General features: G+C 36.6%; 1 protein-coding gene across 1 annotated transcript; it reads left to right on the top strand.

Moving 5' to 3' along the window:
* The first annotated feature begins 17,844 nt into the window (after positions 1–17,844).
* On the top strand, positions 17,845–18,198 carry LOC149375286 (uncharacterized). The gene has a single exon (XM_089589291.1). It carries the CDS (start codon positions 17,845–17,847, stop codon positions 18,196–18,198), a length of 354 nt encoding a protein of 117 aa, XP_089445417.1.
* Positions 18,199–22,161: the final 3,963 nt, after the last annotated feature.

The raw sequence follows: 22,161 nt of genomic DNA, 5'->3' as shown, positions 1-22,161 counted from the left end.
TAACGGCGTTTAAAGACTTGTTTTGATCCCAAACGAAATTAGTCTTATCATCACTTTTTTTTGCTCTACCACGATTTGTAAGGTAAAAACTAAGAAAAAAAGTAGTGGCACTACCTACATACATAAGCATCCCTGAATACTAAAAAATTTCAGATTTTTGGTGGTTACGATAATAACACACTTTTTCAGAGTTTAGATAATTTTGATGTTTTTCAGAATTTTTTCCAAGTTTATTACGCTACTTCTTTACTTTTTTCTCTATTTTTGGCTAATTTTGTAATTTTTTCCTGTGAAACCTTTACATTAATTATTCTATCACTTGAATGTTTTACTTTTCTTACTTTTGCTTTTATTCCTTCATTAACATCGAAATTTTGCAAATTTACAGATTTTTGTATTTTTTTTTTCTCAAAACCAGAGCCATTCTAAAATTCTAAATCTGTAACCTACATGTATAAAATATGTATGTTTAAATAATTAACAAAAAAATTCATTTTTTGAGGTTACGGTAATGACAAATAGTCTTGAAAAATATATTTTTACACTAAATAATTATTCAAAAAATTTTTACTCACATTTACAACTTGTACTCACTATGTTATTCGATTTCTTACCACTTAAAATATGTACATACACCTTGACGACAAGATACAGCTGATTACGGTTATGATCAATTTAATTATTTCTTCAAGTGCACGAAAAAAAAGACTGTCATGAAAAAGCGACTGTACTGCAATAATTTGTGCGACAAGTTTGAAATGAACAAAACAGAGAGATGAAATTTCAGAGACAATTTATACGATGGAAAATTAAAAAAAAAATTTTTTTCTCATACAGTTAAGTAGGTATTTGACTTAACTTTAAGATACTGTGACATAAAAAAATAAAAGAATCGAAATTTTTTTTTTTAGTGATGGTAGAGAATATAAAATTTTTATCGGGGACAGGTTACGTTAATGACATTTTAACATCAAATTTTTTGTTCAAACTTGATAATTATATCTGATTCGAGATTTTTCGTAGGAATCCAAAAAAACACAATTACTTCTAAAAAAATTGTCATATGTGAATATTATTTTATCAATTTAACTGCTTGTAAAGAGCAAGGACATGAAAAGCCCAAGTTTTTTTACAATGACACATATAAGAATATATCCGATTAGAAATAAGTTGGTTGGTAAACGTTTGAGTCGCACAGTTCAGCTGTCATCAGTTGCCACACACCTATCTGCAGGCCAAGTGTGGCAGCTGATTCAATTTCAACTCTGCTTGTGTGCAAGTTGGACAAGTGGCCTGACTGTAGATAATCAAACACTCGGCAGCCAAACTAGGCCCGAACATTGCCCGAACACAGTGTGTTGAGAAGTTATGGATGAAAACACACTTGACCGATTAAAAATCCTCTGAATATGAAAATTTATTTCCAAAGGGGCATTTTAAAATTTAACTTTATTGTCCATGTAAATTTCGAAAAACTAGGCAACTAGGTCAAAGTTCTGTTGAACACCCTTTAAATAGTCCTTAAAGCTTGTTTTGCAAGTATCTCGTAAGCTGTTCAAGATAGAATAAAAATATACATACTAGCTTGTAGAGCAAACATTTTTTAATCGATTGGTATTTTATTTTTGTTGAGACTAGCACAAAGTTTTAAGGTAAAAATAAATAAAGGTTCTTTTGCTCAATGCCATGCAAGTGAATAAAACAGAGACCGCATGGGCAAAAAGCTGCAGTGTGTGCACATGATCGCCGTCTGCTAGTAGTATGTATAGGTATAAATTTACATGATGATATGTGCAGCTGCTTGATGGCAAACGATCATGGGTAGAGTTAGGGTCACCTGTGGTTGCCGTACTGTTCGGTGCCGAAGGTGTGCCACATGTTAAATTTATGCATGCCCAGCAGACACACAGCAGTTGGGTCGAATAATTGTATTAGGCAGCCACCTACTAATTTCTGATCAGATAAGTAAGCATACATATATTATGTTAATATGTACGTTGAAAAGCATTTTTAAATTTTCAAATTTTACTAACTGCGAGAACCAAACCTCCAACCGTCAGATTGGTAGTCAAAAATTTTGTCGACTGTGCTACGCAGCTCTGATCTATAATCTTATTACTCATGGATACCAACCGAGAGTTTTTTGACTTACAAAGTTTATGAATAACTAAGCATTTTTTATAATATACATAGTTCCGCCCGATAATTGCAAATATAATAGTTACAATTGTTTTCAAGTGGTTGAATAATCTTAAAATCGTATTTCAAAGTTCGTTTTGTTTATATCTTGTAAGGGTTTGAGACACAAAAAAAATAAAAAATACCAGCAAGTAAGGCGAAAAATTTTCGATTCATAAGCATTTTTACTCAGACTGGCGTTGGCTCAGTGGTAAGCGTGCTTTTTACTGATACAACGCTGTTATAGGGGTCGTGGGTTCAATTTCCGGTAAATGCAGATATTTTCAAAAACTGTTTTCATTGGGAAAAATTCCTATGAAACCCCGGCAGTTTTGGAGCGAATTTTTCCGTAAAATTTTCCTTCAAAGTAATTACCGGGTTTTTTCCTTGCCCCACAGGTCTTCGGGATTGGGTGAATGTTAAACAGTGTTAGGGCTATAGGTAGGGGTTATCGGATCCTATGCGCCAGGTAGGGAGCTCCAGCCTTGCCGGCGAGGAGTGGTTCCTGAAACATGGGGCTTCTCCAGGGATGCTAATTAGACTGGATCCGATGTTTCAGAAGAGAGTGCCGCGCGCTGGCTTAACGAGCAAGGAGTGGACGTCCTGAAATATAGAGTCCTCACCGGAGAAAAGCTTCACAGTGGCTAGTGAACCCTATGCACCATTGGTGCAGAGAGTGACAGCTTAACTGGCAAGATGTTTTACCGGAGATACTCGCACTGTGCTTATGGATTAGGTTTGATATCAGTAAAAGAGTTGGAAATGGGTGTGGCAATATACCACTACACATAGATAGTGAGTGGGTAGCCCTGGAGGCTAAGCCAGTAGTTAATCAGCTTAAATAAGATTAATTTTACGAGGTTACCATTAGTGATAGACACATTGTTTGCCAGGTGACTCAGTGATAATGAGGTAACATAAAAAAGGCAAATATGAGTCAATTTTTAGTTCAATATAGCAATAAAGTAAATAAATCATCGCTGTTTATATTATTTTCATTTGTCCAATATGAGTCGAATGCCTCTGACTCTCTGACTGGTACCGTAGGTAATTGCTTGAAGTCCGATTTATTGTAATTTGCATTATTTACGATACTTGCGCTGACTCTTTTTTTTGTCTTGAAGTAGAAGGACTTGAGTTTCTATTTGATGAAGTGTTATTTATCTGCGTATCAGTTATATGAGAGGGTTCTCTGACTGTCTAAGTGTAGATGATGTTGGGTCTGTTTATTGTTAAACAATCAACAGTGTGGGTCGATACTCAATAAAGATCGATGCTTGTAACAATTAAAACACACAAAAACGTTAGTTTATCAGTCTTATTGTTAAAAGTACTTTTATGTTCTCTGTCTCATTTTTAAAACGTTCTACCTGTCTGAAAAAAAATACTTTATCACAATCTAGTGTGCCACAATATCTCTCATAGATACCTAATTTTTTTTCTTTGTTGATTTTGTTTCTGCTGCTTTTCATAATTTTTTAAAAATTTTTATTCTTATTGAACGCTAAACGAATATCATACTGGTTAAAAAATTAAGCAATTTTATAAGAATGTGGACAAAAGTATGTTCGTATGCGATATCAACGGTCATCATCCTTCACAGACAAAGGAAATACGCTTTCTATAGCTGTTTTCAGTCTTACTTTATTCAGTATGTTATTGAAAATAACTCGAATATAACTATTATTGAGTGCTTATTGTTTATAAATGTTTAATTCATGGTAGAAATCTGACGGCTCTAAAGGTACCGTTAAAAGTCCATGCACAAACTTGTAAAAGGTGGGCATTTTATGTTAATGTGAATGTTATAATTTATAGCAAATGATGATATCTGTGTACAAAAGTTTACGGTAAAAATTAAATAAAACTCAACCATTACTTTTGATGATAGGAAGGCCAAAGAAATTACTTTGGTTATTTTTTTTTATTTTTAATGTAAATTGTATGACACACGCATTCAAAAAAAATAATAATACATAATGTTCTCATCACTCGAGCAGATAAAGGGTGTTATAAGCCGACCTAGTGATTTCCTGTGCAAAGCCTGTACTAATCTAATAAGAAAATCGAGCCCCAGCGCTAGCCAACAGCAAAGCTTCTGTTTGGTCCAAGCTGCGCACTGCTCTCTGCGAGAGTTAGTCTGCTCCGATCGCTTCGACTGTACATCACATCATGTAGTTTACAATTTTACATGTCTCGTACATCAAAGGACATGATATTTAAGGAGATTATATTATTTAGTTTAACATATAATTTTCAGTTCGTATAAATGCATAATATTATGCTCACTTTTGTTGTGTATTTAATAAGTATAACATTGTTTTGTTATAGATGTAGGGTTGTGCGTGCTTAGTGGTGCTCATTATCGTCATCATATGCCAAATACTGTATTTCCTTCTCCTCCCTCTGCATCTGGCTACGGTTTTAAACTTTATTATACAGTTTACTAATTTAATACTTAAGATGTCCTTCAAGCCGGGTACGTGGAGGAGAGAAGTACTGGTACAGATGTAGGCCATGGGGTGGCCACGGAATCGGCCCTTTGGCTCCAGTCTTCTTTTTCTCCTTCGAGAGCTCCTTAGCGATTGGAGCAAACGTGGTCCATGAGCCAGCACATTGGCCGTTACACACGCAGACGCGTAAGCATAACATTCTTACCATAGGGCTTGGCTCACCTTCCAGCCTACATCAGCTTCAGCTGTTTTGTGCTCCTTCTAGCACACTCTAACTATAGCGCGTGGCTTGCTTTGAAAGCGTGGCCATTGCGCTCAATACTTGTGTTCATACACAAGTCGTTTGCTGCTGGAAGACGGCCGTTGCTGCTAGCAAGCAGATTTTTCTTGCTATGACGTGGCATATCGTCGTAACGAAGAGAGCTGCACGGCCATCTTTGTTGACGTTACACATTACCGCATTATGCTGCAGTGTGAGCTGCTGCCACGGGACTTTCCACGGGCCAACTCGATGCTCGTCCAGTCAACGTCACTGCTGCTGCGGCCCAGTTAGCTGGCCATTATGAGCTAGCCTCGTCACTGCCACTGTTGCTGCAGGACCTTCTGCAAGCCGCTTCGTGCTTGCGCAGTTAACACCGCTACTGTTGCGGGCCAGTCAGCTGGGCCATAGCCCGCTTGCCTCGTCGTTGCCTTGACAACGTTCATCGAGCCGTGGGAATTTCTATGTTTGTGTCCTTTATAAATAGAGTATAATTTATACAAATATCTATTTATAATTAATTTTAGTTACTTTTAATCATTATTATGATTACTCTTATTTCGTAATTTATTGAATACGGTGATTTATAGAGTTACTTATTGTTATAAGCTATTAATAACTAAAACGAAGAAGCTCTAGCAGTTTGATAAGTTCTATTGGCTGTACGAGAATCCATACTCAACTGGCGCCAACTAACTTTGTGATGTCAGTTTCGAGTTCAGATACAGTTTATATTTATAACAATAACTGCTAAACAGTTTTTTGTACTTTGTTTTGCACAATACAATGATCAACTTTTTTTCTGTTTCTCCTTAGTAGTCCTTAGTTAGTCAGTCGTCTAAGTTCGTCAGCCTTTGTTACCTTGCAACATTTAAGACTTTATTTTAAATCAATATGGATAACTTTAATAAAGAGCAAAGGTCCTAAGGTACTAAAATGTTTTATAAACTTTAAAAAAGCAGAAGTATCAAAAATGATCAAAGGGCAGACTAGGGCTAGGTTAACCCAACTTAAAGTTTCCCTTGAGAAATTCAAATCGAACCACACCGCGATACTTGACTCTAACGTTGTAAATTACAATCACATATATTTTACAAAAGTTGACGCCGTTGAGAATCCATACTAGACAGTGTCTAGTGATTACTTTGCAGAATCGTTGTTCTTGCTGCAAATCTAAATACAACACTTTACTCCACAGAGATGACCTTAACAAAAAGGCAAAATCAGTGAACCGTAACTGCCTATCAAGAAAAAAAATAGAACAGGAAGACAAATCAAATTTATCTTCTCTTACGAACGCAAACGCCCAGTCTTTCGCTTTTTGACGTTCTCCCAGGGTTCTGCTTGCTACAGCTAGAATATATGTTTCATCTCCAGATGGTTCCCACTTTTTCACACGCGCTCTGATTAATAAATGTTCTCAGAGTTCGGTAGTAACAAAATCTCTAGCAGACCTCTTGAGACTAAAGAGTAGATCCATTAGTACATCCTTGTCTGGCGTTGGTAGACTAGTTTTTACAGTCTCCAAGTCTTTATGTGGTTTGACTATAAGATCCCACTTTGAATCTACTTACAGCTGTCAAGTTAAAGCTTTGGTCGTCTTTAAGGTCTTGTCATATCAATCCTCTTCAGGTTGTAGCACTTTAGACTTAACCAAGTATCAGAATTGGACATTAGCAGATCCAGAGTTCCATTCCCTCGATAAGATTAATATGTTGCTAGATGCCTCTGTACATGCTTACATAATAAAGAGTAAGGTCCGCAAAGGCAACGCAAATAAACCTATAGCTTCTTCTTCGGAATGAGAATAGCTGCTTCCAGGTCCTACTTCCACAAGTCCCAGTAGTAAGGCTCAAGATTTACTCGTACTCATGAACACTAAGTTATGTGATTTGGAGCAGCTAGTACAAAAATTTTGGGGGATTGAGGAACCTCCTTTCTTGAAACGTATGCTAAACCAAGACGAGTTGTACTGTGAGAGTTTGTTCTTAAATGCACCCACTTGTGACTCTACAGGTCGTTATATTATACGTTTGCCGTTTAGAGACGATCCTACCAAGCTTATAAATTAGCGAGATAAGTCTTACAGAAACGCGTTAGCTATGTACAAGCGCTTTGAACTGAAGTTCTGAAGTAATGACAAACTTTGTAGGGCTTATACTCAATTCATTTGGCGTACTCAAAGAAACCAGTACAACAAAAAATTACGAGTAGTCTTTAATGGTTCAGCCAAATTGTTAGGTGAGTTATCTCATAACTCTACTCTCCATACCGATGAAAATCTGGTTGCAAGTCTTTTCAATATTATAATTAAGTGGCGTTTCTATCAATACGCTTTCTCGTTTGACATCAAGGAAATATTCAGACAAATCGCTGTCCATCCAGAGGATCAAAAATACCAAGCTGTTATGTGGAGACATTGGGCCTCGTCACTCATTAATGTATACTTACTTACAACAGTTTCCTACGGTTTGGTTACTTCGCCCTTCCTGGCAACACGTGTGCTTCATTACTTAGCCTCTGAGTACGAAACTTCCATACCTATAGCAGCTAAAAGTAACATACTAAGTTACTCACAAGTGATCCCAATTCACTCGAAGAGGACGTTGAGAGCGTTTTAGTACTCAGGTTGATTTGGAATACTAGCAGTGATGTTTTTCAATTCCGTATAGCACCCATTAAGTTACGTACTAACTGGACCAAACGCTCACTACTAGCGCAACTCGCTAAGATCTTTGATCCAATGGGATGTGTAGCTCCAACTTTAGTCTTTGCTAAAGTTCTCTTTTAATCACTTTGGGTCTTAAAGATATACTGGGATACGTCATTACCCCCGGATAAATTAAGAAATTTGGCTGAATTAATTTGGTGAACTTACAGAACTAAATCGCATTGAGATACCTCGATGGAATTTCTTCACCCTGACAAATGACAAAATCGAAATCCATGGGTACATGGATGCATTTAAAAATGCATACGCAGCAGTAGTGTATCTTAGCGTAGTCAGACAAGGTCTGGTACATGTGTCTCTACAAGTCGCTTACATGAAGGTAGCCCCGATTGAGGTAATAAGCATACCACGTCTAGAGTTGTGCGCAGCTCAATTGTTAGCTAAGCTCGTAAAGCATTTTCGGGATGTATTTCAGATTTAAAATGCATCATTGCACTTATGGTCGGACTCTAGGAACATACTATGCTGGCTAAAATCTGTACCTTCGTGTTGGCCAGTCTTTATTGCGAATAGATGTTCTGACATCCACCCACTGGTTCCAACAGCTACTTGGCATTATGTCACTTCAAAGCACACCCTACAGATGGGGCCTCTCGTGGAGTTATGTTTCGACAATGACTTGAACAAAAGCTCTAGTTTAAAGCATCTAGTCTTCTTCACGAACTCAACCTAGTCTTCCCTACCTTTCAAACCAAGCCGCTTGACAATCAGATCACGAATTGGATAAATGTTCACGTCAATATAAACGCACACCAAGCTGCTGGAAAATTAACTTTCTCTCTTTTAGCACATCTTAGCCAAAAAATTTTAAAATGGAAACGTCTCACCAGAGTGACTGCTTACTTCCTGATATCGTTCTACAGATGGTACCTCAAAGTAGTCAGTAAGTCCAACCTTTCATCCGATCTGGACAATTCTCTTGTGACAGGTGATACTAGAACTCCTTTACAGGCTAGCTTACCTTTTATAAACGTTAATAGTTTTCTTTCTCCATCTATAAATCTTAGTCTAAGTAAAGTGAAAAATCCTCTTCTCCATTTAGTTAACCTACATCAACAGAGCCATTTCACAGCTGAATTTATCATCCTTCGAAGGAATTTAGAGTTCCCCTTGAAAAACAACTTCCTTTACCCCCCTCTAGTAGACTCAAATCGTTAGCCCCAATTTTAGTTAAAGATTTAATCAAAGTTAGAGGCAGGTTAAAAATTCTTTGCTAGGATATGACGCACAACATCCTCTAATTTTGCTCGATAAGGACAATGTTACCCTTCTTCTGATAGATTATAATCATCGACTTACTCTACATGAAGGAACCCAGATAACACTTATATCCTAGAGACAAAATTTCTGATAAAGATAAAGATAAATCATTGCATTTAATGTCGTCGTTATTAGGCTCATCCTTCAACTCAACTTATGGGAGAATTGCCCAGCTCATGAGTTTTGCTAAGCCCTTCCTTTTCAAAGGCGGGAGTTGACTTAGCAGGACCAGTCATGGTTAGAATGGCTAAAACTCGAGATAACGGCGCTCTAAAGGGGCATATTGTCGTGTTTATTTGCAGTACCTGAACCAGACTGTACTGAGGAGAAAATCTCACCACTTAAAATATGGAAGTTAGTTACTCAAAATATGCAAAGCTTTTGGAAAAGGTGGTCTAGAGAATATCTGACTAGTTTACATTCTCGTTTAAAAACGGTTGACACCACAACGTTCGGTTCAGGTCGGTGATCTCGTATTAATAAAGGGTGAAACCACCAGTCCAGAAAGATGGCCTTTAGGTAGAGTTATAAGTGGGCAAGGATACACAAACTCTGGTCCAAGTTGCTAAAATTAAGACAGCTACCTCAACTCTGGGCAGACCCATTCATAAATTAATATTATTGAGAACTGTATCTGAACTCAAATCTGGTAACTTGATTGACTATGAAAGCTTAAACTACAAAGTTAAATCAGTTAATAAATAAATTGAATTTAGTTAGAAACCAGTAGGATTGTTATGCATAAGAATGATGTGAGGGTTATCTATCATAAGAAATACAGAAACCCATGATCCTATCATATGGTATGAAAGGAATTTATTTTGTTTTGGTTTGTTACATTTTTATTGTGATTTAAAAAAAACTCTGTTTTCTTACACAAAAAACTTTACATATTTATTTTATGCAACACTACATGTTTCTTCGTTTTCCATAACTTGGAGAGAACGGAATTTTTTACTTAAAAGAATAAAAATAATCTTATAATTTAAAAATTTCTTAATTTGTTCATATTGCTGCGTTAAACTCTGTTTTATCAACCCGAGAAATATGTTATGAATCAACCTAGTTATTTCCTGCGCGTAGCCTGTACTAATCTGATGATAGAATCGAGCCCTGATTCTAGCCAATAATAAAGCTTCTATTTTGTCCAAGCTGCGTACTGGTTGCTGTGAGACTTAGTCTGCTCCGATCGCTGCTACTATACACTACGTCATGTTGTTTATAATTTTATATATCTCGTACATTTAAGGACATAATATTTAAATACATTATATTATTTAATTTAAGATGTAGTTTTCAGTTCGCATAAATACGTTATATTATGCTCACTTTTGTTGTGTATTTAATAAATATAACATTGTTTTGTTATATATGTAGTGTTGTGCGTGCTTAATAGTGCTCATTTTCGTCTGCCCATGCCAGAAACTGTATTTTCTTATCCTCCCTCCATATCCAGTTACAGTCTTTTATTTTATCATACAGTCCGCTCATTTGATCCTAAACAAAGGGCATTCAACAATGACGGTGGTTGCTATTGACCGTGTGGATTATATTCCAAAACGAATAAATTTCCTAGTTTCAGTAATTTCGAGATTTCGAATAAGGACCCTAGAAAAAAGTTTGAAAAGAAAATCATAAATTTTTACGAAGAGAACTGCATACTTTATTATTTTTTATACTACAGAATAGTACAAATAAAATCACAAATTCCAAAACCTTACTCGTAAACAAAATTACTTAAAGAGTATTTTTGTATCGGTCTGGTTGTATCTTATAATGTTTCTCATGTATTCATACAACTTAAGAAATTAGTTAGCCCTATTATATTAAACGCACAGTTAATATTATCTTACAGTGCTAAGAACGTTATTGATCTATCAATAGAATTAAAAACATGAATTTCCCACATAATGATACATAATTTTTATTAAATGTTAAAAACCTCTTTCCGAGTATACCAATCTATGAAGGCCAATGCATCATGGACATTTTGTCACGCAAACGTAAAATAAATAAATTTGTTTCCTAAGAAATTATATTAATATTTAAAAACAGTTCTCAGTTACAATTATTTTTAATTTCAACATAAACTTCATTCTATTAAAGATAGTCTGATTATGTGTGACCCCATCCTTCCATCACTTTCAAAAATATTTATAATCGATCTCAAACACAAAATAATGTCCCGTTTACTCTTTTAATATTAGTTGTTTTGTTATAGACACGGACACAATATTATTGTTCGCTGGACAGGTACTTGAAGATAATTAGATACTTTCTTTAATTTTATTATTAGTTTATATATTGACATACAATTTACATTAAAAATTGAAAAGAATAACCAAATTAATTCCTTAGGCCTTTCTATTATCAATAGTAATGGTTGAGTTTTATTTAACTTTTACCGTAAGCCTTTGTACACAGATTTCATTATTCGCTATAAATCATAACATTCATATTCACATGAAATGGCCATATTTTACAGTTTTGTGAATCAAGTAAGACTAGAAAAAGCTATAGAAAACGTTTTCTTTTTGTCTGTGAAGGATGATGACCGTTGGCATCGCGTATGAACATACTCTTGTCCATATTTTTATAAAATTGCTCAATTTTTCAACTACTATAATAATAGTTTAGTGTTCAAGATAAATAAAAATTTCCAAAAAAAAAATATAAAACAACAAAGACAAAGTTAACAAAGAAAAGAAATCAGGCGTCTATAAGTGATATTGTAGTGTACGAGGTTGTGTGAATTGTGTTCTAGTCAGACTTGTAAAATGTTTGAATAATAAGACAAAGAACATAAAAGTGGTTTTAACCATAAGACCGACTAATCAAAGTATTTTCGTCATTTAATAAAATTTAACCATGTTTTAAATGATTATTATGATGTCTTATATATTTGTAGTAAACATAAGGAACTAGATTTTTTAGATGCAATGGAATTTAAAGTTTAAAATTTTGGTAGACTATTAAACGGACAGCTGGATCTAAATAACTTATTTTTATTAAACTTAAAATTGTAATATTATTAGTATGTAAACATATGACGTATACTGATATTGTATTATTATGTATTATCCACGTATTATGTATGTATATTATATACCAACGCAACATAATATAATTAAGTTTGAATTTGATAGCCTTCTGAAAAAAGTACTGTGTACTGAAACAACTGTTATGGCAATATTTAAGTTTTAATAAAGAGTAAAGATTATGAGCCTAAAGTATTTTTTGTAACATTTTTATTAATTGATTATTTAGAGTAAATATGTTTGTAGATTACATAGTTTTATTGTATTTATTTATTACTTGACGTGTTAGTAAGTAATAATACATAAGTATGTAAGTTTTGCTAGATATAATTAACGTCCTTTTTATGAATATGGCAATGTTACATCCACAAGTCTTGATGGTTCTGCGTTATGTTCATTAGTGTAGTAATTGTGCGGTACTCGTTTCTGTCTAATCTTCGAGGTCAATTTCTTTTTTAACAACAAAATTTTTATTATTGATAATTTTTTTTCAACTTTTTCTTACTGGACTAGGAACTCTGGGTCATGTTTTAGTGTTAGTAGAACAATTTAAGTCTCTGTCAGGAAAATTTGTGTCCTGTTATATTCAGATATGTGCAAGTCTGTTTCGTTACAGAGCTTTTGTTATTTCAGGCTTTGAGTGCTGTTTACGTCCAGTGAGTCCATTGTAGTATGTGTTAAAGAGAATGAAAGAAGGCAAAAGAGAAACAAAATTGTAAATGTGTAAGAGAAAAAAAGTTGGCTTAATCTCTTATTGTGGTTTTAGGCATGTCCCAGATGTTTATTATGGGTATCGTTGAAATAGTGTCACCAAAGCTGTCAACTGTCTTTTTTTATGATCATGCTGTATCTACTAACAAGTTTGAGACGTATTATACAAATATTAGTTCGTTTAAAGGGCAGATTTTTTGCAGATTTTTTTGTAAAAGTTATTCTCAAATTGTTGTTTTTAAGCTCTTTGAGTCACTTCTTTTTACTATTATTATTATTATTATTATTTTTTGTATACGTACATGTGTGTACATACATCGTGATGATATTACCTTTCTGGCCAAAACCATTATCTGGCTGTAATAATAATTTAAGTTTACCGAATAATATTAGTATTTGAAGACAATGAATTAAAGCGTGTTACATAATCAAAAAGAATCACTACTTTAACATTTGTTTGCTGTAAACATTTCAAAAGACACAATTACTTTTTAAGTTATTTAATAATAATATACGATGTAATGTATGTGAAAATTTCTATTCCTCAGCGTCAGATATTGTTGGAAATGAGAGTGACTGACAGTAGGCCTGGCTTTTGTGTACATTGTGTACACTTGTAGTTTCTGTCGGCCAAACGATCTGTGCGTGTGCGCTTGGTCGACTTGGCGTGCTGCAGGTGTGTGTGTGCGTATTCACGCGGCAAGCTTTGTATACTGTAAGTGCCAGATTATACTCAGCTCCCGTCGAAGATAGACTCTCTTAATTTACGTTGCCAAACTCTAGCATTCAAAGGTGCATGCATCACCTTAAATGCTAGTGTAGATCTTCTGATTAACTCTCTCAATACAGTGGACAAAGCTGAGTTGTGCAGTGCAGTGCACTTGGTGCTTTGTTTAAGTTGCTTACTGCATAATCTGCAGACCAGCTCAAATAGTTTATCTCATTGAACTACCAGTGATTATTAACAGCAAGATTCAGTGAAACTCTTGTGTATTTCTACAGACAGTAATTGTGTCTTCCTACAGACAGTAATTGTGCATTTCTACAGACAATCGTTTTTCGTTAATCAATATTTCAATTAGTTATATTATATCAGTGCTTCCATTTTCACATTTATTCGTGTAACTTTTATTTTTTTGCGAGCTCAAGGCCATTGTGTGTTTACATATTGTGTTATTTAACTTGACTCTTTTCTTTCTACATTCTTCGCTTTTATATATTTCAATAGTTTATTGCTTTAAGACTATAGACATTGTTTCTTTTCTCCTGTATTATTTTGACCTTTACTATTTTTGTGAATATTAACTGTGATTTTTCTTGGCCTTTGAGTGACATTAAAAGTTGTTTTTTTATGCTGTTTAATTTTATTGTGTTTTATTGTGTCTTTCCAATCACCCTTTCCGAGCCTAGTGTGTGCTTACGCATACGCCTCGAACAGTTTTGGTCCTTCGAGCTGGATCGGGGTGATTGGAGAGTGATCCGGTGGCAGTGCGCGATGGAAGAGACAAGATAACTCATCCACATCTAGTAAGACTAAATTCAAAGCGAGCAAAGCTCAGCACGCTTATACAGGTCAAACTTAACCGCTCGGCAACACTCAGCCAGGCAGCAACGCCCAGCAGAATCGGGTTGGGAGTTCCGCTTGGTCGCAGGATGATAGACCGGCTCCTCCAGTGTTCCTGTGCACGTACTGCAACCAGCAACACTTTATTGCTCACTGTCCGGCATTCGCGGCCCTCTCCATTGACCAACGATACCAGTTCGTAGATAAAAAGCCTTTGTGTTTCAACTGTTTGGGCCGCCATGCTTCTGCTAAGTGTATGAACACGAAGAGGTGCCAAACCTGTGGTAAGGCTCACCATACTATGATTCACGGCGCTTGGTTGTTGCAACCGATCAGCAGGTTGGCGTCTCAGCCGACTCAACATCAAGAATAGGAAATCAGCGCAGTCATCAGACACACTCATCGTCGAAACTCCACATCTAGTAATACTCATCCCAGAGTCAACATCAAGTCAAACTCAACAAGGATCACATCGTCCAACCAAACATCTAGTCACTAATCTATCTTTTTGCCAACAGCAGTAGCCCAGGTACGTGCTCCAGCTGCACATCATCATCTCAGGCTTCTGATCGATTAAGGTTCAGAATTATCATATATTTCGGAAGATGCTGTGAAGCGTCTGTAGCTGACGCGCACGAAGTCCAACATCTGTATCCTGGGCATTGGACGCAACGTAGTCAGTAAAGCACTTGGTAAAGTAGAACTCAGATTGTTTTCATTATATTCTGACTCCAGCGTTGATGTGGTACTCCACGTCTTGCCTAGAGTAACAGCTCCACTACCATATTTTCAATGTAAGACAAGATCGTGGCTGCATACGGAGTTTCTGGAGTTAGCTGACCCCCATTTCTATCTGCCACGAGACATAGACTTGCTACTTGGCACTGACTACTATTCAGCTATAATCACCTCAGATCTGCTCAGAGGTTCTTTATCAGAACCTATTGCTCAACGTACACTGTTTGGTTGGATTTCTTTGGGTTGCGTTAACTAGCCTGTTACAAAGATTAATTGCCACACTCACCATATCGTTTTAAAAATAGAAGATAAACTCCAGGAATTACTCATCAACTTCTGGATTCAAGAAGAGGTCCCTTCAAAGTCAAGCTCGCAGCTTACACCAGAGGAACAGGAGTGTGAGGAACACTTCGTGCGAACTCACTCTCGGGGTAGCACCGGAAGATACGTGGTGAAACTTCCTCTGAAGAAATCTCCATCTCTGCTGGGCAACTCAGTCATTCGTGCTCGTAAAGGCTTCGATCGCACGGTGGCCATGCTCAAAACAGACGACAAGTACGACAAGCTGTATACAGATTTCATGAATGAATATTTGAGTCTTGGCCATATGCGACCGGTGCCTGCAGATGAGCTCAACATCAAGCGTCATTTTTATCTGCCTCATCACGGCATATTGGAGGAAGATGGAGACAACGCCAAAATCAGGGTGGTTTTCAATGGATCAGCCCTTACTTCCTCTGGACATTCACTCAACAGCATAACTCACACGGGACCTAATCTACTGCCCAACATAACAGATATACTCTTCTGGTTACGCACATTCAGATGGACTTTCTCTGTGGACATCTCCAAGATGTATCGTCAGATCAAGGTTCATCCAGACGATTGGGATCTTCAGCGAATCGTCTGGCATAGCAAAACTCACGAGGAAGCTCACTTCCAGCTCACCACAGTGACCTACGGGACGAGGCCTGCTCCATTTCTGGCCACACGCTCACTGCTGCAGCTGGTGAAGGATGAAGGGCACCGTTAACCCCAGGCGGTCCGGATTCTGACCGGCGGCAGATATGTGGACGACATTTTTGGTGGAGCGGAGACTCCAGATGAGTTGAACGAGCAGGCCCTCCAACTCAAGGAGCTGTGCATGGCAGGTGGATTGCCCCTGGCTAAGTGGCACTCAAACTCGCCAGGATTCAGTTACTCAAACTTCAGTGAAGAATTAGCACTCTCTCTCGATGACTGCGATGCTAAAGTACTCGGAATGGTTTGGAAACCACTTTCAGACAATCTCACCTTTCAGTGCACACTCAAGCCTCTCAGTCAAACTCCAACGACGAGAACAATTTATTCAGAAATATCTCGAATCTTCGATCCTCTTGGAATAGTTGCTCCAGTACTTGTTGCAGCCAAACTCATCATTCAGGAATTGTGGCTACTCAAAATTACATGGGATACACCCATACCAGATGCTCTTGCTCAGAGGTGGCTACAAATACAAGGTGATCTTGCCAAACTCTCCGAAGTGACGGTTCCTAGATGGCTTGGAGCACATCCTTCTTCTGCAGTGGAACTCTATGGTTTTGCTGATGCGTCTCAGGATGCCATGGGTGCTGTGATTTACCTGGTAATAAAGTCAGACTCAGCCACGTCAAGCTCATTCGTCTGCTCCAAGACAAAAGTATCACCACTAAAGAGGATGTCAATACCAAGGTTGGAGTTGACAGCAGCTCTCATCCTGGATAAACTTACTAAGTATGTCACCGACCAACTCACACTCAATATCAGCAACATTCACGTATGGACAGATTCGTCAGTCACACTCTATTGGATTTCTTCTCATCCAAATTAGTGGAAGGATTTCGTCAGGAATCGAGCTGCAGCAATTCAGGATCTGGTCCCTGCAGCACATTGAAGACATGCCCCTTGAAAGGAGAATCCTGCTGACTGTGCTTCTAGAGGGATTCTCACTTCACAATTGATTGAGCATAGGCTCTGGTGGCATGGACCAGAGTGGATTATACAACCCCAGGATGGTTGGCCTCTGCAGCCGAGTAACGTTGAGGTGGAGGATGAGACAGAGGTGCGTCAGGTGTCAGCATTGGTGTCATCAGTCTTGGACTCAGAGTTCCTACTCAGGCTCACTTAGTCCAGCTCCACATTGCACAAACTCTAATGTATCACAGCCACCCTTTTACTTGCTTGTGCCAAGTTCAAAGCCTTACTCACACACCAGGAATCATCCGTAGCTGTCACTGCAGAACTCATCACTTAAGCTAAGCTCTTACTCATCAGATTAACTCAACAGAAATGTTTCATGGAGGTAATCAAGATGCTCAAATCAGGTTCTCTCCCAAAGGGCCATGTCTTCCACCGGTTGATGGCATATACTGATGATGCTGGCATACTGCGTGTGGGACGCAGACTCATAAATGCCAAGCTCAGACCTGATGCAAAACATCCTGCCCAACTTCCTCGTCAAGCTCAATTCACCAGTTTAGTTATCGATCAAGCTCATCGGCAAACTCTACATGGAGGAACTCAGCTCACTCTTAGCAAAACTTGTCAAGAGTTTTGGATAATCGGTCGAAGGGCCCCCATCCGATCCAGAATCCTCTACTGTGTCAAATGTGCCAGGTACCAGGCACAAAGAGCACAAGCACAGCGGCAAAGGGTCAAAGACATACAAGGGTTGGATGTGTGTGTTCGTGTGTTTTTCGACCTGTTCTGTGTATCTCGAAGCAGTGACAGATTACTCTACCGAAGGATTCTTGCCAGCGTATTGGCGATTTGTCTCACGTTGGGGACGTCCATTTAAGTTGTATTCTGATTGTGGGACGAACTTCGTTGGTGCAGACAGGGCTCTTCAACAGTTATACTCAGAAGCAATCAGTCAAAATTCTCATCTATCAGCCATGCTCGCCCAAGCTGGAACGTCATGGCACTTCAACCCTCCAGCTGCTCCTCACATGGGAGGAAAATGGGAGGCAGTAGTGAAGTCGATGAAACACCATTTCCATCGAACTATGGGAGATACTCTTTACACGCTTGAAGAGATCACGACGTTGCTCACTCAAATCGGAGCAATACTTAACTCTACACCACTAGAACCACTTACTAATGATCCAAAGGATTCAGACACGCTCACTCCCGGACACTTCTTAGTCGGATCGGCGCTAAACTCACCACCAGAGCCGTGTTTGTTGGATTTACCTCCAGCAAGGCTCACTCGCTGGCAGCTAATCCAAGCTCAAAAACAAAGGTTTTGAAAGCAGTGGTCTACACAGTACTTGCTTAGATTAAACTCAATCTCCAAGTAGCACACTCCAGCTCATGACATCAAGATAGGCTCATTGGTGCTTATAACTAGTGAGACTCTACCACTAGGAAAGTGGCCGCTGGCCAGAGTCGTCGACGTCCACCCAGGCAAGGATGGCCTGGTTAGAGTGGTGACTCTCAAGATCTTAGTGGGCGCGCTTAGGAGACCAATTCACAAGTTGGTGCCACTGCCGGTCTACGAGTGTTGTCAGCCGTTGACTGACGGCGGGCGGAATGTTGGAAATGAGAGCGACTGACAGTAGGCCCTGCTTTTGTGTACATTGTGTACACTTGTAGTTTCTGTTGGCCCAACGCTCTGTGCGTGTGCGCTTGGTCGACTTGGCGCGCTGCAGGTGTGTGTGTGCGTATTCACGTGGCAAGCTTTGTATACTGTAAGCGCCAGATTATACTCAGCTCTCGTCGAAGATACACTCTCTTAATTTACGTTGCCAAACTCTAGCATTCAAAGGTGCATACATCACCTTAAATGCTAGTGTAAATCTTCTGATTAACTCTCTCAATACAGTGGACAAAACTCAGTTGTGCAGTGCAGTGCTCTTAGTGCTTTGTTTAAGTTGCTTACTGCATAATCTGCAGACCAGCTCAAATAGTTAATCTTATTGAACTACCAGTGATTATCAACAGCAAGATTCAGTGAAACTCTTGTGTATTTCTACAGACAGTAATTGTGTATTTCTACAGACAGTAATTGTGCATTTCTACAGACAATCGTTTTTTGTTAATCAATATTTCAAACAGTTATATTATATCAGTGCTTCCATTTTCACATTTATTTGTGTAACTTTTAAATTCTAGTTTTAATCTCCAGCTCATGTGGATTTCTCAACTAATTATTTAATTTTGAACATAAATTCAATTAACTTATTTATGAAGTACCCAACTCATGTTATCACTATGTTGGTGCATCTACAGGTTGAGCTTTGAACAATATACTTAGCAGCAGTATTAGTTCAACTTCTCACTATTAGGGCAGCGCTTCTTGTCACTTACAACCACGAATCACAATATTAGTCATAGTGACTGCCATTTATACTGAATGCTAAGAATTTTAGTCCAGCATTTTATGCAAAAAGGTTAACCGAACAATTTTTAACACATTTTTAGATAATAGTGGAAATCAGTTATATTGTTTATGGAAAAACAAAAAAATTCAAGAATCAAGTGCTTCGTTGGCTTATCACATACAGAAGTCAATCATGTTCCTAATATCTAAATATCAGTAAATGCAAGAACATTATCAAGACACAGTAGAAATCATGAGATAGTGCAGTTAACCAGATTTATTGATTATCGTTATATGCAACACAAAGAGAAGTTTTTTAGTTATTTATCAGTAAATGTTTAAAAAATGTGACACTAAATCACGTACTTTAAATTACAAAGTAGTTAAAGTTAATTGCATCATATCACCTTTTAATTTACGTGAAATGACGTATGAAAACATTTTTGGTAGGGCATTAGAACATAAATATATCATTGAACTTCAAAACGAAGCTGACCACATGTACTTTATTTAAGAATATTGCATTCTACTGACAAGATAATACAAGATAAATAGACTCACCAGAGATAATAATTTAAAAAAACTTCTATAAAAATTTACAAGACATATACTTATTGGACCCTATAATGAATATAGTCCATGTAGAAGTAATTGTTATGATTAACTAAAAATTTTTTAACATCTTTTGCTTAAGTCAAAATTCAAAAACAGTTGTTCTAGGTGCAAAACAAATACATTTATGATAATTATACTTATAGAAATAAAAGTAAAAATTAAAATTCCCGTTAATAATTCTATGTTTTTATCCTATAATAAATATTTATTGACAATGTCGCAATGCCTCATTAATGTGAAATTTCGTACTTTAATATAGAGTATAAAATATATTATATATGTATGACTATTCACCGAGTGCAGGTGGTTAGAGTGGATAGCTCAAACGATCTTTGCACTCATGGTGAGAATTTAGTTCAACTTAGGTGCCGAAGCATGCAGACGACGCCATCAACATGTGTATACATATGTTTGTCAAGTAACCTTGAAACTGTTCTGACCTGCTTTTTTCCCCTCTCAGCTGTATTCTGTCATCTGCACATTTTGGCACTCGAGTTTCACTTTTTCGACGCTGTACTAGAAGCACTGCGTGCTATGCATCCAGCAAATACTTATAAAGGTGGTGATAAAGCATTCATTAAAATGAAAAACATGTTATACTTATGAAAATCAAATGCTAGACTCTTATGCCGTAAGGATGCAGCACGGGAATAATTTATTTTCTGGCTTGTGGTGAATGTCACTAGGTAGTCAGTTTAGTCAGATTAGTCAGTAGCCCACCTTTAACATGAAAAAAAAAATATTTGACTAAAAAAAAATTAAAATTTCTGTAAACAAACAAAAAAATGCAGCTAGATCTTCACTCAAATTTAATAATTAGGTACCGTAAGCTTTTGCTTTAAAATATTTTTATTTTAATTCGCATTTCTTATTATCCTGGCGTTTTCTTTATTATTTCTTCTTCTTGTAGGAGTGGCACTTAAGCTTGCCAGATGTTTGATCTGTGTATCGTAAAACAGCTTGTGCCACTGCATTTTTAATTATTCCCAACAAATTTGTTTGTTTTTTAGTTGATGTTTTTCTATTTATTTATTTGCTGACTAGTTAGTAAGTGTTCGTTTCGTGTTTGGTGAGTGTATTAAATCACACGGTGGATAGATGTCCTCTTAAAGAACTCAGCAATTTTGCATTCATAAGTTTCGGTGATTTAATGTTTTGTTTATTTATGTATTGGTTATGCAGTACTTGTTTGCGTGTAACCTGCGGAGTTAATTATTTTTCTTAACGATAAAGTATTCATTGTAAATAATAGCTGTTTCTTATTGTCATGTTTGTTTTATGCACAGAAATTTACTAATGCTTGTATTTAAGAAATTGTATTCTGTAAAGACATGTCCAATTTAATGTATATTAAATTAAATAATAAGCAAAAAAAATTATATTTAGAATTATATGTAAAGAAAATTAAAGACAAAAATTTTTTTTTTTACAAGAAGAGAATATCTTATTTCTTGCCTGTGCTGGTATATTACCTATATTAGTTCTAAAAGACAAGATAAATCTTACATTTTTTCGTTTACTCTTCGATTTCAAGGAACATGAAAACTGTTTTTTTTTTAATTGAATCATTTAAAAAGAAAATAATAGAAATTAATGTGTAAGATGGCCTCTAAGAGTAACGGAAAGTCTTAATAAATCATAAATTTAACCTTACGGGATTTACGTAACTTTGTCATAACTTTTGGCAACAAATGGATAATATTGTTAGGAGATTTTTGTCACATTGCTTCAGTTAAAAAAAAATCTATTACAAGAATGATAGCTTAACATACTATTAAGTCATCGTTTGATTGACCATTTTTATAAATTTTAATTTTAAGTAAGAATATAAGAATATGTAATAAGGCTTTATCGAAATTCTTATAAAAAATTAGGGAAGCAAAAAAAAAATTTCTAATAGCTACTTGATGGCAAATTAACACTGATATATAAGAATAAATTACAAAAAAGTCAGCGCATTTGAGTTTACTATCAATAAAATGATACAAAAAAAAATGAACTTAAATTTTATAGAAAAAATTTTCATCATCTGTAAGTATCACAATGAATAATTTCCTCATAAGATGCGTGAAAAAAAACATATTAGCCACATAGTTACAAAAAGTATCTAAAAAAAAGACTGTCGGGGCTGTGGATGGTTAAAAAATGGTTCGGGGAGGCAGCGAGGGGTTGTTGAAATTTTGACCAAAGTAGTATTAGGTTAAATTGAAAAAGAAAATAAATGAATTTTCAACATTTCATGGGAGGGGGGGCTGTGAGGGCTATAGACTAACAG

This window comes from Copidosoma floridanum, unplaced genomic scaffold (genome assembly GCF_036245765.1).
Source record: "Copidosoma floridanum isolate Cflo_tuat_1 unplaced genomic scaffold, Cflo_Japanese_pri ptg000008l, whole genome shotgun sequence".
NCBI lineage: Eukaryota > Metazoa > Arthropoda > Insecta > Hymenoptera > Encyrtidae > Copidosoma > Copidosoma floridanum.
This window is presented reverse-complemented; position numbering and strand designations above follow the sequence as displayed.

Excerpts from the sequence above, each read along its gene's own strand:
- LOC149375286 (XM_089589291.1), top strand. The coding sequence starts at position 17,845 with ATGCTCGCCCAAGCTGGAACGTCATGGCACTTCAACCCTCCAGCTGCT.